The sequence below is a fragment of the Cryptomeria japonica genome, chromosome 9 (assembly GCF_030272615.1).
Source record: "Cryptomeria japonica chromosome 9, Sugi_1.0, whole genome shotgun sequence".
Lineage (NCBI taxonomy): Eukaryota > Viridiplantae > Streptophyta > Pinopsida > Cupressales > Cupressaceae > Cryptomeria > Cryptomeria japonica.
This window is the reverse complement of record NC_081413.1, coordinates 387208144-387227105: the sequence shown is the minus strand read 5'-3', so window position 1 is coordinate 387227105 and position 18962 is coordinate 387208144. Positions and strand designations below refer to the sequence as shown.

At 35.3% G+C, this 18962-nt stretch overlaps 1 protein-coding gene across 5 annotated transcripts in view; it reads right to left on the bottom strand.

The window, feature by feature from the left end:
* Positions 1 to 18962, bottom strand: part of LOC131072799 (uncharacterized) — a 276797-nt gene that overhangs the window by 215486 nt on the left and 42349 nt on the right. For all 5 annotated transcript variants that reach the window (XM_058009068.2, XM_058009060.2, XM_058009093.1 and 2 more), the window contains exon 2: positions 17950 to 18100. In XM_058009068.2, coding sequence (XP_057865051.2) covers positions 17950 to 18100 — 151 coding nt within the window. The remainder of the gene's footprint in view (positions 1 to 17949; positions 18101 to 18962) is intronic.

Below are 18962 nucleotides of genomic sequence, written 5' to 3'. Positions count from 1 at the left end.
GCTGCAAAGTGGAGAAAGCCTTGTGGAATCATAAGAATGATAAAGCCAATATAAAACATGAATGACAGGTGTGGTTTCTGAGTGGCACAACTAAGACAAAGCTCTGCCCTCCTTGCCTTAGTTTGCTAGCTTCAAGTTTTCAATGCCAATTCAAGTGTTTTAAAGCAAAAAATCAGTGATCAGAGTTTAAAGCTTGGACGATGGATTCAAACCTATTGTGTGGCGCTTTTATGTGAAAATGTTATTATTAATATATCCCTTAAACCTACCTCTTGAGAGCTTATAAATAAGTACTTTGAGCACATAATTTGCAATGATAGTTGATGCTGAGCCTATGTTGAGCAATATTTCATTTGAAATTGTCAGTCAAGTTATTGTATTTTTGTGAAAGTTCATGAATATTGGTGTAAGTCGCGCTTATGCTACAAAAGCCATTGTTCAGCAAAAGTGATTGTGTAACTGTGATTTCATGTTTGTCATTTCCTAAACAAAATCAGCAGTAAATGTTTCAAGTCACACTTTGTATTGGCAAAATGTATCTATTTAAATTGTAATTTTGAATGTAGTTTTACTTTTTCCTTCACAAAATCATGTGTTGTTCATATGTTTAATTTTTTCCACGTGTAGATTTAGAGCTGTCTAATTTAGCAAATAATTGGCATTCACCTCTGTTTTCTCATCAAATGTGTCACAATCAAATAGTAGTTGCTGCTTTAGTTAGTATAAAGATGTCTTCTTTTGTGCTTAAAAATATTCCTTTTTATATCCAATAATCTTGCTGTAAGTCTTGACTGATAACAGTAAGGTGCTAGCATCCAGGGGTAAAATAAAGTCAGTTACATATTTATATTTATGCAAAAAAAAACTGATGAAACCTTGTATAGTGTGGATACTTATGAAGTTTATTGGTATCGTTAGATCTCAGGTAGCTTCATCTTATAACTTGAAGAATGGTTCTACCATGTGTGCTATTCCATTTTGTGTTATCTAGCAACATACAAAATTAAAACACTAACCGTTCACATTTGATTATCTGTTTTTTATATTTATGATAGGGTTAGAAATTTGGAAATTTAGTTTTTTATTTGAGATGCGATATAGGGAAGTAAAGTTGACAGCAAGGCTAGGGATCCTAGTTGGAAAAATGGAACCCCAGGGGCGCAAGTAGGACTAGTTATTTGTAACTATTGTGTAAGGAAGCTGACAAGAGGCATCAACTATCTCAAATTTGTGATAAAGTGGAACCTGAGGTTACAAGAGATTAATGCTCTCCTTACTTATACAACGAGAGGAAATTATAAAAGAAAAGGACTGCAGCAGCAACGGCAGCTAAAATGAGAACATCTCTTGAGACCGAAGTTGTGAGCTCTTGCATTGGCTCATGGATACAAGGGTTGGCTAGCTCAAGTAGTTCTAGTTGACCATTTGCATCACATTCAAATACTCGTGTTTTCTCTGTTCCGTGTAATACTCCTCATGCACAACCTTCCCTTGAAAGTATTGTGTGGAACCAAGGGAAGTGAATTAAGGTGAGGCTGGCAATCACCAAGTTTTGGTGGTTCAACAGCATACCTTTCCACATTGTAAGCAGCCCTCGCTAGGAGTCAATTGTCATTACATTGACAGTAGCAAGGAAAGGGTTTAAAAACACCAACCTCTAATGATTCGAGTGGGCCTTTGTCGGATAATGTTGTTAAACAACTGAAAGTCTTTGTGGAAGAACAAAAGAGGGCTACACTATTTTGTCTAATGGATAGATGAATAGCAGGAATTGCACCCTAATTAACTTCCTCGGCTTTCAGTGATTAATCGGTGTTCTTGAAGTCAATCGATGCCTCCAATGCAACAAAAAATGTTGACACACTATGCACCATATTGGATGAGTTGGTCATGGAGGTGGGTGTGTAGACTATTGCCCAGGTTGTAATGCACAATGCAATAGCATATCTGTCAACTAGTAGGCAAATATGAGAGAATGCATCCAACTTGTTTTTAGAGCTCTTGTGTTGCTCATTGGATTGATCTACTCCTTGAAGATATAGACAAAACTTTGATGAGTCAAAAGAATGGTGGATAATACAAGAAACATAGGAAATAACATCTACAACCACTTGTGCATGCTTAATCTAATGAGAGCACAACAATGGTATGGAGCTTGTTCAGCCTGGTGTCACACAATTTACCACCAATTTATTAATTTGCAGAGCATTATAGCCTCATTACCATCTCTTAAGCAAATATTTGTAAGCTCTTAGAGGACAAAATCAATTTATTTAAAGAACACTGAAGGGTAGATGGTAGTCAAGATCTTTTTTATAAGTTTCTAGCCAATAACATGTGCAAGATCCTCCAGGTTACTTACAAAATCAGATTTTCTATGGTTCTAGGTAACCCATTTTTGTTATTCAAAATCAGATTTTTATTCAATAAATTGTTTTCTTTTAGGTGTTAGAACCTTTGGTGAGAATTTTATGGTTGGTGCATGGGAGAAAAGTCCCCATGGGTTTTCTATATGAGGCCACTGACAAGGCTAAAGAGGAAATACCTGTGTCTAGAAGTTTGTGTGGCCCAATAAAGAGAAATGCAAGCAAAATACCATTACTTGATTGCTACCTGAAGAAAAATGTCATTAATCACTCAATGTTGCTAACAAGAGGCATGAGTATGCAAAAAGAAGGCAACAAGTAAGCACAAAAATAGGGAGAATTTCTTTTGAAAAAACAAAAGATTCATGCATTTTTAATTTATAACATCTTGTCTGAAATCATTGTGGTTAATGATAAGAAGCCAAAACATTTGGGTAAAAATAAATTTGAAATAAAGAAATAATAAATATATATTTTTATTCTTTTCATATCCTAATGTTGAAAAAAAAAATGCAAAATAAAACAAAACAAAAAAAGAAAACTATATAAATCTTGCACTAGAAAAAATTAGTTTTTAGAAAATCTAAAATAAATTCAAAAACAATATAAGCTATTTATTTATGCCCCATAACAATCAAACAGCATTTAATATAAACAAGGCCTCTAATTTATATTTATAGGTAGATCCATCATGTTGAATTACTGAATCTAATGCATAATAAAGTTGTAACAATTGCATTTGTAAATACCTCTACAAATTGTTGATAGGCGATAAGTATTATGCCTAGAATCAAAAGGTGTAAACACAGTTGGAGTTTGAATACCTATGGCATATTGCAACTAGCACTATCTCAAGGTCTACAACATATGCCAATGAGCAAAGAAGATTTAATAAGGCCTATTAGAAGGTCAAGTTGACCATCTTGTTTAGAGTCACCAATTAGGTGTCGATCCTCTTATTAAAATAGTCGAACGCACAAAAATGCATGGGATAAAATGAAAAATTGTGTATGAAGTGAAGAATCAAAATCAAATTCTTCATCTCAAAAGTCAATTGCATTAATTGAGAATGCAATGTGGTGAAAAATTGGAAGGATTCTCACCAGAACTTGAGAAATTGAGGTCACTCCAAGCATTGGGGGAAACAATTCTAGATAACTCTCTTGTATTGATCATCTTGAGAGTATTACCTCTTCATTTTGAGTGTTTGTCACCAATCTCAATGTGGCTAGCGACAAGCCCACAATCAAAGAGCCAATAAATTTTCTTCACTTGGGAGAAGCAATTCAAGATGAGGCCACAAACTTCATAAACAATCAGATTCTTGTGTCACAACAATACAAAATGAAACTTGAATACTAGAGTAGTCCACCCAAACTGGATCAAGACAATCAATCTACATAGAAAAAGTACCTCCTTTGTGGGAAGAAAAGGCATACTCCGCAATAGTATTGCTCCGATTTCTTTGCCAATGAAGAATCAAGCCAACAAAAGCCACAATAGAAATCCCAAAGGGAAACAAAAGACTCCTCAATGGAAGTAGACTCACAAGCAACAAGGAAATGTTGCTTTAAAGGAATATTTTGACGAAGAGGACTACCCATATGTTACAGAAACATCCTCATCCTCTCCATAACAATCAATCTGGTATGTTGGTTTTGGTGCTTTGAGACATGACAAGAGAAAAAGAGTGGTTTGTCAACTAGATCACATCAACTTCATATGGGTAGGTTTCACTTGGAGATGATACGGCCTATGAAGTACAAGCCATTGGCAACATTAAATTGCCACTTAAACCAATAGGCATTGACTTATGAAGGTTCTTTATGTTTCAGGGCTCACTAAATGCCTCTTGTTATAAGTCATTATTGGAGCACAATTTGAAAGTTGAATTTGACAAATATAATGATGAAAAAGTATACCTCATTCAAGGGTAAGAGTTACAATTATAAAGTTGTAGCTTGTACCTCCAAGATTAAGATGTTTCAACTAGTTGATGTTTCACACGAAGACAAGGCCCTAACAATTAAGGCACATTCATCGACCACACTATGGCATAGACAATTTGGTCATCTCAATTTTTAAAGTTGTAGCTTGCACCTCCAAGGTTGATAAGATGTTTCACATGAAGAAAAGGCCTTAACAATTAAGGCACATGAATCCACTACACCATGGCATAAACAATTTGGTCATCTCAATTTTGCCTATCATTTCCCTTGGGTAAAGGAGACATGGTGCAAGGACTTTTTCCCATAAAGAAAATAGCCCATTATATCTAGTTGGGAAAGAACATTAGACTCTCTTTCCTACAACAGATAAACAAGCCCTAAGTCCTTTGGATTTGGTGCATATCAATGTGCAAATCAATGACAGAAAATCATAAACGTGCCTAGTATTTTCAACTTTTTGTGGATGACCACATCAAGAAGATGAGGGTATTGTTCTGAGATTTTCACACATCGCCCCATTGCAAATGAGGACCTTCTCTTTTCGCTAAATAAACCAAGTCTTTTGCAATATGTGTCGTTTCCCGACCCTAAGGAATGAGTTATAAGGTCTTGTTGGTCTGGATTCTGGTGTTTGGAAGTAATGAAGTTACTAAGCAGGGAATGGATTCTTAAGGAATATACTAGACAGGATACGGTCTTAATATTGTCATCAAGTCAAGAATTAGGGTTTTAATGTATTGAGAAATGCATTGTTCTTATTGCTTTATCCTTCAAACTTTGCATTTTGCTAACTATGAGCTTGATTGATACTTGTACTACAAAACATTTCCTTGTCTTTCTTCAGGTACATTACAATGAGCAAGACTTCAGATGCTGAGAAGAGGACATCGTTGAGTGGGCGATATCATCATCCAAGGAAGAGATTGCAATAATAATAGAACAAAGAATGTAGAGTCAGAGGAATGGAATGATGGACATTTGGCTAAGTGTCAAGATAACCCTGAGAATTGATATGAGGAAATGAAAGAGAATCAGCCAAAATTTTGGCTGTCTAGAAGCATGTATTATCTATTTTAGGGTTTTTTATCCTTCACATTTAAAAAAGAAGATTGTAACCTTGAGCATAGTGAAATCTGAGGCTAAGTATAGAAAGAGAATCCTTCAAGAAATCCACCAATGAAATTTGATTGTTTTTCAAGAACTTTCTATTTTTAGCAATGTCTATTTTTAGTAAGTTTCAATGTGGCCCTGATTGGCCTAATTTTGAGCTTAGACAAAACTTTCTATTTTTAGCAAAATGAGTAAGTGGAGCAAGTATCTAGATTCAAGTCCAGTAGACCGAAGATGACATGCAAAACATCAAAAAGAATAAGTGCAGAAGAAAAAATCCTCCTCCATGCCAAAAGCGTGCCCAAGAGTGGAAAATCCACTCCCAGGAGGAATTTTCTGTGAGGAGAAAAATCCTTCTCCCAACCAAAAGTTCGCCCAAGAGTGGAAAATCCACTCCGAGGAGGAAATTTCCGCGAGCAAAAAAATCCTTCTCCCAAGCAAAAGTGCGCCCAAGAGTGGAAAATCCACTCCAAGGAGGAATTTTTTGGAGGAAAAAAATACTTCTCCCAAGCAAAAGTGCGCCCAACAATGGAAAATCCACTCCGAATAGGAATTTTCCACAAGAAAAAAAAGCCTTCCTCCAAGCAAAAGTGCGCCTAAGAGTGCAAATTCTCCTCCAAGGAGGAATTTTCCACGTGAAAAATCCTTCACCATGCCTAAAACCCACCCAAGTCTTGGAAACGACAAAAATGACTAAGTGTTCAAAAAATCTGCCCCTAGGCTTGATGTGCGCCCAAGCATTCCTCAGATATGGAGACTCAAGAAATTGGCTAAGGCATTGAAAGAATTCCTACTTCCCTCTCCAAATGCGCCCAAGGATTCTAAAAACATGGGAATGATAGAAATTTCACTAAGTATGGGAAAATTCCTTCTCTAGGTCCCATATGCGCCCAGCCTCAGGATGGCATGGAATGAACAAATTTGGCTAAGTATGAAAGAAATCCTCCTCCAAGCCTAATATGCACTCAAGCACTCCGGACATGAAAATTTAACTAAGGCAACAAGAAACTCCTCCTACTCATCTCATGTGCACTCTAGGAAAGAGAGTCCGTCGTGAAAATTGGCACCCAAACTCATAATCCTTTCACTTGTCTCATATGCGCCCAAGGTAGAGAAATGACATGAGGCATGGAATTCAATGCCTTTGATAAAATGTGGCATTTGACAAGTCAAAGGGCGAAAAGGGGCATCAAAGATTCATCAATCCAATTCAAGGCATTCAAGGTTCACCTCAAAGATCAAAGTTCAGGTATGAATTTAGAAGGAAGAATTTCCTCTGGAAATCCAAAATCAAAGGTCAAAAAGTTCAAGTGTGAAAGATTTCAAGAATGACAGAATCTTCGACAGGAGAGTCCAATCCATTCCAAGAAGGCAAATTCCCAAATCCAAGTATGCGGAAAGAAGAAAATGATCAAGCAAGGATAATTTCAGAAATGTTGATCAAAGTTAGAACCTTGGTCCAGGTGATGCGATTTGGGAATATACTCCATCACAATCATTCAAAATGGAATATTCATCGCGATGAGTTACTAAGTCTACATGGCATCCAATATGCTAAGGTGGCTCCCCGTCAACTTCTCCAACCAATGAAATATCCCCAAGTCGACATGACCAGATTCAATGAACCCCACTTATCCAAGAGAGTTTTTAGAAGGTGTTGATAATATTTTATTATTGGTTTATATTCGAAAGGACAACTGCCCCAAATGTAATTTTCTCATTAGTTGACATGGCCCCACTTTTTTGTGCCACAAGCTATTGTTACTAAAACCCTAATTCGGGTTCCATCTTGTAATCTCGGCCCTTGATTGCAAATCAATCTTGGTCGTTCATATGTGGAAGGATCTCTTTAAAAGGCCCATGCCTTCTCATTTGCGAATCATTAGATAGCTCATTAGAAATAAAGAGCTCTTAGAGTAGAAGTAGAGTAGGAGAAGGAGAAGACATTCTTCTAAGACTTGGAGAAATAAAATTCGATTTCATTGAAGATATAGTGGATTCATGTTTATTTCAACTTGTTGCATGGTATTCCTTCAATTTCTCAAGTTGTTAGAAGTGCATTGATGTTAATGGAGAATGTGACAATGTTTGATGAATTTCAATGGTTCATACTTTTTGCACTAAAATGATTTCTATTTGTCGTGTAAAGTTAGCCTAAGCTTTTTTTATATGGATACTTAGCTTCTATCATGGAATGTACATTGTTCGTTATGATGGTGTTCATTGTGATATGAAAACACTTTGCATAATCCTTGGAAGATTGCACCAGTTCTCGTGGAGTTGTTGCTGAGCATGGCAAAGGAAGACTTGGTTACTAGGAATTCGTCCATTGGAGCATGATCCATTACCCTCTTTTTCCCTAGGAATAGATTAGAACTTCTCAACCTTTTCCCTTTTGTCCTTTTTTTCAGTTCCAGTTAAGTCCGTTTAAGGAAGAAGCATCACAATCCTACAATACCCAATGATGAAGTTCCAGCCATAGCATCAAGAGAAGTGAAGAAAAACAAAAGCGTAAGTCCCCCTTAGATTACCAACACACATCATACCAAACAAGCTATATCTATCATAAAGTCGCAAGTTTGCATAGGAACCTTGGAATCACTTTTATGAACTTTTGCAATCTTAGCATAAAAGGCGATTTTGCTCAAAAGAGGATAAAGTGTCTTTGGCATTTTTATTCTATGTTGGTGTGGTCACAAACACCCATCCATAGGTATATTACTTAAAAAGAAAATCTCAAGCATTTGAGAACTTCAAATGTTTTTGATTCCTTGTTGAATGGTCATCCAATCATCCTCTAAAGTCAATTTGTTGAAATCAAGGGAGGAATTCACCAATAATGAGTTCTCTACATATCTAAAAGAACATGGAATCAAACTAAAATTGACCACTGCATTTATGGCTCAACAAAATGGTTGCAACTAGGCATAATCATACAATCATGGAAATGGTGCAGAGTATGTTGAAGAATGTAAATTTAATTCCTACGTTATGGGTATAAGTAGTTGACACAACAAGGTATTTGTTGAGCAAAGCACCCACAAAGGTGCTTGATGACATTCTTAAAGAAGCATGGACCAAGAGAATCCCCTCCATCTCACATCTAAAGGTGTTTGGGTGTATAGCTTTCATGCACATCCCCAGGGTGCAAAGGAAAAAGTCTAATAAATAATCCTTGAAATGTAATTTTCTTAGATACTGTAAAAGTCAAAGATGTTGTCTTTTATTAGGAAAGTAATTGTAGCACACCTACCTCACCATCTTTTGCTTCAAAACAAGCACGAAGATATTTGAGAGTGATGAAGAAATTGAAGACATTGAACATGAAGGAAAAAGTGATGAAGATTTGTTATAGTTAGAACAAACTCCGCCCTCTTTCTCATTTGTTGTGCACAAGATACCCAAATGATATTACACCACCACAAAGAACACAATGTCAAGTGTAGTTTATGATAAATTTGCTTCAAGACCAAAGATTTGCAGCAAGGCACATGAGGAAGCAAATTTGGCTCACATGTGTGCGATGATACAAAACAAAGAACCAAGAATAGTGAATCAAAGCCTTGGAAAGATGCCATGGATGCAAAACATCAAGCATTGATGAAAAACGCTTGTTGATCTTCCACAAGGGAAGAAAGCTACCAGATGCAAATGACTGTTCAAGATAAAATACAAGGCAAATGATAGCATTGACAATTACAAGGCCCAACTTGTAGCTAAGCATTATCCACAAAATAAGGCATTGACTATGAGGAAACTTCTGCCATCGGGTGCAAAGATCAAGTCCATCAAGATGGTTCTACGAATGGCAAATCAGCTTCGACAAAAAGTGCATTAGATCGATGTTAAAAGTGTTTTCACAAATTAAGATCTCAAGGAAGAATTTTATATGACTCAAACAAAGAGATATACCATTGGTGTGAATGGAGTATATTGCCAAACTAATGTTATGTTAGATCCTATTCAAACTAGCATACTTAAGTTTACTTAGGGCATTTGCTTTTAATCATAGGCCTTTAATGTTTGTGTCTCAATTCATAGAATTAAAACACTGTCATGATCCAAGTCAATCCTAGGTCTCACCCTTGTTGATATATGTTTCTCTCATGTATGGAATGTATCATTATGTATGCGTCCAATCAATTCTTTGGTATCATAGCATTTCCATTGCTCCTCTCTTGTGTAACAAGTCATTTTGGTTTTAGATGATTGATGCAGAAGTGGGGGTAACATCAATCAACATACAAGTTATACTTAAATGAATTCAAGGTGCATTCCAATTACACCACTCGAATACATTGCTTCTTTGGTCTATTTCACACATGTCATCTAAACTTCAGCAAGGAAATATAATATTGGCCTGATCATGGCCTCTCACTATGGATTTTCATGGCAAGTCATCATTACATCAAACAACTCAACAATGTATTATTTTATTGAACCCTCATGACAACATTTACTATGAAAAGACACAAAAACATCCATATCTTTCCCAAATGATCAAATAACCCTTTGTAGGAGCCTTGTGAAGCAATTTAAAGAAGACTCTCACCAAGTTTGAGCCTTTTGGGATGATGCGTGTTGAGACATGGACCAGCTAGGACTCAAACCTAGGACCTTCCATATGTTGTTGGAGTGCTCTACCACTGAGCTACTGGCGACTCTTGGACCAGTCCATCATTGGTCCGGGTGTGGCTTATTTCCAACACCAACACCCCCCCTTAAGCCACACCTCTCGTGTGCTTGGGGCTCCTAGCCTGGACCTGGCTCTGATACCATGTTGAGACACTAATTACGCCCAGTCAAACCTTTGATATGAAGACCCTAATTACTGAACTTGAGCACAAGGATTCGCCATCATAATGGTGTATGATTGCTGCACTTTCTCAGTCACACAGATTCTTCCAGCAATTAGATCATCAAAATTTGCTCAGATTGCTCAGCAAGTCATGATCACAAGTTCGCATAAGTCTGCTGCAAATCAGGTTCAGATTCGGATCTGAAGTTAGGAGAATGGCTGCTTGGATTGAGCACAAAGTCGCCTGAACAATGATGATCAGATTCGCACCATATGAGAGCAATTCGCTAGTGATGGCAAGGCATCATATTCGCTGAAGATGATAGTTCGCATGAGGCAGATCGTTTGTATGACTGAATTTGATTGCTTGATAATTTCGCATGACAATGGAATGCTTATTTTTTGAATGTGTAGATTGAGTCTTGTCATATACAAGACTCAATCTCTCTTTCATGAGTTGGCTAGACCTATAAGGCCGACTTATAAATATTATCTTTTATTTTATTTCCTTGCTTTTGGCGCCACCTTTTAATTTACAAATAAGGTACAATTGGGGCCACACTTTACATAACATTGACTTAGGGCCCAATTTAAAATTACAATAGCTAATCGCTTACATATTACTTAAATTTTAAACATTAAAATTAAGCATAGTAGAATCCGATACTAGCTAGATATTTCAACACTGCCTCTTAGCTAGAGAGGATTCTATGAATAATTGAGTCACATCATGACCATGCTCAATCATGCACTTCTATAGAGGATGGATCCAAAAACTTTCATTATGCACACCTGCAAGAATGAATACACAAATATATATATATATAAATACATATGATGAACTTCTTTCATGATATCCATCATGCACATCCGCAAAGGATGGATTTGAGATACAACCATAGATATCCATCATACACATCCGCAAAGGATGGATTCAAAGAATACGGTCATGGATTCCTTCCATGATATCCATCATGCACACCCGCAGAGGATGGATCCACCTTGCATTGCACGCAAAGGGTGGAAGAGGTCTTACACCTCAAAACTTCTCTACAGAGAAGAATAAACTGCCAACTTGCACTCCGCAGAGGGTTGGAGAGGTATTATACCTCAAAGAAACTACCACCTTGCACTCCACAGAGGGTGGTCCCACCTTGCACTCCGTAGAGGGTGGAAGATACACACAATGTATCATAGGAGCTGAAAACTCCCTCTTAGCCAAAGTATATTCCAAAGAAACAAGGAACACATGTTAGTTCTATCATAAAACATAGAATCATGATCAAGAACATCCTTGTAATAATCATATAACAATTATAAATTCAGAACTGATTTGAATTCAAATGTTTAGCCATACTCTCTCAAATCCAACACTATAGATGTAAATCAAATTTCAACATCAATGGTTAGAAAACAACGATATGCTTAAGCTTTACTAAATATAATGCATTCACTAAGGATTATGGGGAATATGTAACTCCCTCTTAATCCCTATCTAAGTGATAAATTCACAAAAACTTGTTGATTTACTCTTACTTACGAAATGGACCCATGGCATAGTTTTAAAAAAAAAAAAAAATCTATCAACTATATCCTTAATTGAAAGTGAGAGTTGAAAGCTTGTATAGGCTTTCATATCTAATCCCGATGGCACAAGTTGATTTGAGGTTGGACTCCTTAGGCCATGCAAGAACTCTTCCTTCAGAAAATACAACCTAATAACCTTTATCTTCTAGAGAAGATATAGAGATTAGATTCCTTTTTATTCCGAGTACAAACAAAACATTACTGAGATGAAGGGAAATACCAGAATCTAATTTTAACGAAGTAGAGCCAAAACCTTTTACTACATAACGAGCATTGTCACCAATAGTCACATAAAGGTTGGACTCCTCCACCAAATCTAAGAGATGTTCCCGATAGCCTGTGATGTGTCTAGATGCACCACTGTCAATCAGCCACGTGTTACTATCTGACTGAACATTGCTTGACAAGGCTGAGACAAAGAGGAAATCTTCATTATTCTGTTGTTCTGAGACTTCATTTAGGTTTGCTTCTCCTTGCTCGAGTTGAGATTGACAGTCCTTTGCAAAGTGACCAAACTTGTTACATCGGAAACATTGGATGCGAGACAAGTCCCTTGGCTTCTTCCTTGAATTAGGAGCAGAGGGTCTAAAATCTTTGTTTCTCTTTAAGTTATTCTTCTTCCAATGGCCACCTTCCTTCTTAGCTGTGAGGACATGATGAACATTGTCATGAGGGCTTCTGATTTTTCCTTTAGCAGCCAATCATGATTCTTCTTGAATGCAATCTCCCCTCAATCAATCAAATTGAGGAAGCTCAGCTCTTGCACTGATTCCTTGAACAAAAGGTTCCCATGATGGAGGAAGACCATTTAGAGCCATCATAGTTAGGTCACTATCTTCAACAGTCTTCCCAATAGTAGAGAGTTGATCCTTTAGCTCAAAGATCCTCATGAAGTAAGCAGCTACAGGTTCTTCCTTCTCTAATTTGATGCGATTAAGTTGTTGCATTAATGATAGTATATGATTGGTGTTGTTGATCTCATACATCTTTTCCAAAGTGCCAAACATTTCTTTCACAGTCTTCATTTTGGAGATGCTTGTCACAATATGATCTTTGACGGAGTCTATTATTATCCTTCACGCTTGGTAGCCCATCTTCTTCCAAGCTTCCTTTTCTTCTTCACCACTAGGTTCAGCAGCATCCTTACTGACATATTCAGCAAGGTCATTCAAGGCCATCATTATTTTGACCTTCCAAGAAGTGTAGTTGACAAAACCTTCCAACCTATCTTCAGTCCTAAGATAAGAAGCCATTAAAACTGAACTTTGAACAATAGGTTAGCCTGAAAATTTGATAAATCTAATCACAACTATTTACGAACCAAGCTCTGATACCATGCTGAGACATGGACCAGCTAAGACTCGAACCTAGGACCTTCCATACACTGCTGGAGTGCTCTACCACTGAGCTACTAGCCCCTCTTGGACCAATCCATCGTTGGTCCGGGTGCCGCTTATTTCCAACACCAACAATGCAATACAAAGATATAGTTTTCTTAATGCTTGTTGGAAACCCTAGTTTTATCACAGACCTGCCTCACCAAACATGTCATAACTCATTCAAAACTTAATGAAATTGGATCAGATCAAAAGGAAATGAAACTAGACTCATTTCTCCACCCTTTCCCATTAGTTTCACACCATTATTGTATCATACCAATATGTACCATACGTTTCTTTCAGACTGTTACAGGAAAATCAATCATTCAAGACAACCTACACCAAATTGCTTATGACTTTTGAAAGACTCAATGAAATTGTACCAAACCACTTTTAGATTAAACTAGAAACATTTATTAAACTTTTCCAATTGGTTTTCGGGCTGTACTGTACCATCAATGTCCATGCCACATATTTTTGCAGACTATCATCTTCACCAAAAACTGTCAAACTGGACAGCCTTCACCAAAATCACCATATCTTACACAAAACTCAATAAAATTTAATGAGACAGAAAGATTTGGAAACTAGAAACAAATATCTTTCCATTCATATATTACAGTCCTCAATATGAGGCCATCAAAAGGCCGTACAATGGCATGTTTCAGACTGCAAATTCTGAAAACTTCAGAAAGCAATGTAAGGATCTACAAAAATAAGTTCCTTCTTTATTCCATCCTTCTCCAACCCTCTCCAACCTCCAAATTCGAGTTTGTGAACAAAATTTATACAATTTGCATCATATACAACTACCCAACTAACCACAACTACCCATAAACAACTTTTAACAAACTTTTAAAAAGTTGTCATCAAGTTGCAAAAGTTGTCATGACAATTTTGACAACTTTGGAGCAACTTTTACAATTTTTATCCAAATAACTCAAAACTTGACATAATGATCCAAAATGATCATGAATGGTCACAAATGACTTTGCAAACATTAAACAACACAAAACAAAACAAAAATATAAACTTTTCCTCTTGTAGGCATATTAGGTCCTTAGGGTGCTCCTGCACCATACTTGGCTCTTGTGGAGTTCTCCATCAATTCTTACATATGTTACAATTTGTCAAGACCAAAAAGTGTGTAGACTTGTGAAATCCCTCTCTATTTTAACATCAAGATCAATGAGCATCTTCACAGTCATGGATTCACCAAGAATCCATATGATCCCACTCTCTACCTCAAAGAGCACAAGGGGGAGATTGTGATTTTGATAGCATAAGTCAATCATCTAAACCTCACAAGGAGTTCTAAAAAGATGATTGTAGCAATGAAGAACGATTTCAAATGATCATTCGACATGACAAATCTCAAGCTACTTCATTACTATATTAAAGTAGAAGTATGGAAAAGAAAAAATTGTAAATTTGTAACTCAAATAAAATATGCCAATACACTACTTGAGAATACTAAATGGAATGACCCATCACAATAGGTGAATGTAACTCTTAATCGTTAATTGTTTAGGAGTCTCATTTAACTAAACTACACCGAGAAAAATATTGGCTATGTTGTCAACTATCTTTCAAGGTTCATGCAATAAAGTGAATCAATGGAAAGTAGCAAAGCGAGTGTTGAGACATGTCTTTGGTATAGAGGAACATGGCCAAGAATATAAGAATTTTGACTCAATTGTACATAAGCGTACTATGCAAGATCCTTGGATGATAGAAAATCCACATCCAAGTTTGTATTCTCTATGGAATATGGTTTGATAACTTGAGGGATGTGATGTCCCCATCTAAACAATCAAAACATGATAATGCCCGCTCTAAGATAGAATTTAATAATAAATAATAATACACTTAAAATATAAATATATATTATATATAACCAAATAAATGAATATAATGAACTAAATAAAATCTTAATAATAATAGTAAACAAAATTTAATATATAATTTATATTTATTAAATATTAATATTAATTTCATATTTATCAAATAATAATATAAATTTTACAATATTATATTATTGACAAAATAACGCAATGATAGGCTATCCACCCTTATCATAATTAAGGAATAAAGCCTTTAAGAACATTTGAATTCAGCCAACATGGAATATTGTAAGTGGTAATTCCCGATCCGATCTTAATAGAAACAGTTACATTTATCAAAGACAATGCTCATAGTGATCAACCTACAAGCAGCAATCTTTGTATATACATTGAAATCGCCATGATTATCAAATATTACATAAAGTCACCCAAGCAGTGATAAGTAGCAGCCATTATGTTTCATAGAAGGGCATTGGTTCAGAGTGAATAGACTCCAGCTTGACTTCATAAAATAATTGTCGATCAGTTCAATCACCTTCAGCATGTGTGTTATAATTGTCTATAACGGCAACAACTAATGGTTTGTATATTCTTTGAAGAATAGAGATCAAACAAGGCAAGGTGTCAAGTGATTGGATGAGAATAGAAAGCCTTCGAAGAGGATATCATCATATTGCTAATCCATTTATAAGCTTTCATGGTCATAGCAAACCGACATAATATTTTGATCACCGCCAAGAGAAACATATGAGATTGAGTAAAGACAGCAGTTAAGTTAATAAACCAAACAATGAATTAAAACATTGATTAGTTATACAATCAGCATGCTTAAAGAGGTGCGATTCTCAAAGGACATAGTCATCATCGGATATAATTCTTCATTCGTGAAGAGATATGTCTCATATATAAGAATATATATAAAGGATAGAAGGAGGATCATCAAGGAGAGGATATTATTTTACATCCTTATTGAATCAAGGGGAGGGAAAATATATATATTCTGGCAGCATCGATGAGATCAGATCAGAACTGTTATTAAGTTACAGGCAGTAACATCCCTGTTCTGGGTGGTATGCATAGGGAATGTGTTTAATAAAGACTGCTTAATATATGTAGCCCAATAATGTTTGAATGCAGAATTTAATAATAATAATATTAACATAGTAATACTAATATAAAAGCATTCATTTCCACATACTGTGGCAGACCAGATCTGACGCATGTCAGATTTGTCTGCCATTACAACTACTAGAAAAACTAATGATTAGTGTTTTGGGAGATGGCAATATTAATAATTTATATTATATGGAATATATATATATATATATAAAAGTTGATCAGACAAATAATATTTGATAAGAATTACTCTGCAGTAAAACATATAGTGTAATACTATCTGAAAATAAATAAATAAATATATAAATATATACATATTTATAGAAATAGTGATTTAAATGAACAAAATAATTCTGAGACTATAAACCAGATTGAATTATCAATTCAATATCAGGAAAAGATTATGTTATCACTGATTTTTATTCATGTTAAAATAGATTTGTCTCCTACTCAAGTTAGTTTTAGGTCAAAATGTATAAAAATAGATTAATTAAGGGTTAAAACAGGCCTAAACCCAGTAGGGGATATTACAAGGGAGTGAAAATCAAAGCACAATTGCTCTCTCTCTTCCATAGAAATAATATATCATGTTGTAGATGGAGCTATTTGCATAGTGATATGTTTACATCACATTTTGACAAGAATGGTAACACCTAAGACAAGACCTACAGTTCTATTATATTACAATCAAGGTGTGCTGAAACATGTTTAAAATGCAATGTTCCAAGAGTGCACAAAACACATTGATAACATATTCAACAACAAAATATTTTTCTCCAATACTGTTCAACTCAAGAGCAACATGCTAACTAAGGGGAATGGGACCCACTTGGAAGCCTTCTGAATATGGGTTGTGGTTTTTATTTTAGCCCCACTTAAGTCTTGCAGATTATTGATTGTGATTTAAACAATCAGCGTTACCAAAAGGTCAACAATGGTCTAAGAGAAGTCAGCAACATGTTGAAGATTGAAGATTTTTGTTTGGGAAAATTATTTGTGTTTTCTACCCATTCTCCACTAATTGTGAGATATCAATCAGACGGTCTAAGAGGATGTTTACAATATAGAAACACATATCTCAAATAAGAGAATCTATCAAGATAAGTACTACTTCCCAAACTAGCCTTAAAACTTTAAGTTGAATATTATAATGAAATATATTCAATTTTGATAAAATTATATTTATTAATGTATTACAACTCTCACTTTAAGTTAGAATTGTTGTTTCAGGACTAAATCAAGGTAATTCCCGAATGGGGACACTACAATTAATCCATAGATAATGTAATCCTTTCTTCTTTGTTCACTGGTGCTAGCATGACTAAAAAAAAAATTTAAACATAAATAGAACTCAACTTTATTTAACATTGTTCTTACAATGTCAACCACAAGCTATGATTTTCATAAGTTTAAATTTATTTTCTTCAGAAAATGAACAGATTCACCTGAGCATTAAGACCTATTAATGTTGCTTGTGGGGCATACAATGAATAATCCTCTGATATATATGTCTCATTGGTTGTATAATTTGCTATAAGCTCCAACACTCGATCAAATAATTAATGAATATCCACAAAAAGCTACTGTAATATATATTGAGTGTCAATCTAATTCTACTGTATTACTTATTTGAGATGCATGGTAAGTTCTCTTTTCAAAAATTGTCCTATGGTAGGGAAGAGATGGCTATTCAAAAATGCTACTAAGGCCAAATCTAAATGCTTAAATTCCAATACAAATAGAACTGAAATAATACAAAAACGTAAAAATAGCAATCAAAGACAGCAAATGGAAAGATACCTATTAAATTCATTTCTGATAGAGGAGAACCAGAAGATTTCAAGTGACAGATTTTCTCTAAACATCCATCACTTAACTCTCCATCTGGAACACCTGTAGCCAGTATGAGTGACCGACTGTCACAAACACCTACCACTGCTATACGTATTCCCTGTTATGGTGCATTTTATTTTTCTTAGTAAATACATCATTAATTTTAAACAACAAATAGATAAAGACATAATCAAGCACAAAATTTATTGCCTATTCCTAAAATAGAGCAGCAAAAAAGAAAATACAATGAAAAACTATGACAAAAGATATTAAGCTCACCCATTGTTTACCAATTATCAAATTCTAATGTTTTCATTGTTGCTATAATGCAATCCTAATATATAGCATGCACATCAAAAGAGTATTTGTTCAAATTCATTCCATTTCATGTTTACCAAAAAAGAAGCATAAGCACAATGCATAGGAATGGAACTATGTAAAATGATTAAAGCAAAATTGCATTGCATGGAATTACTCACAGAACCAAGGACTTCAAGTATTACTGATGGTTTCAAGGTTTCCAATCTTGTGGGTTAATAACCACCATGCCCACCTCTCTAGGGAAAGGCAGCACCATTCCTTGCAAGATTTCTCATATTGGTGTGGTAAGGAAATATGTTGCAACTAAAGAACAGTGAAATGGGAAACAAAATAGGAAACAACCCCAAAACAAGAAACTGGATTTCGATGGTTTCCAAGATAAGTAGTGTTTTAAGAGTTTTTATACATTAGCAAGGGTAATTACATTCTAATAATCAATCAAAAAAATATTGATAAATCATATAACTTTCTTCGAGAATATATCATATTCAATTAATGATTCTCATAACAACAACTAGCAATCATCAATATGCTACTATTAAAAAAAAGAATTCATAACAAAACCTTAAATGTTTGCAAGTTGCACATGGTTAGACACATATTTAGAGCTGCATATAGCTAAATTTGCATAAATATAGTTTATATCATAGGACTACTTG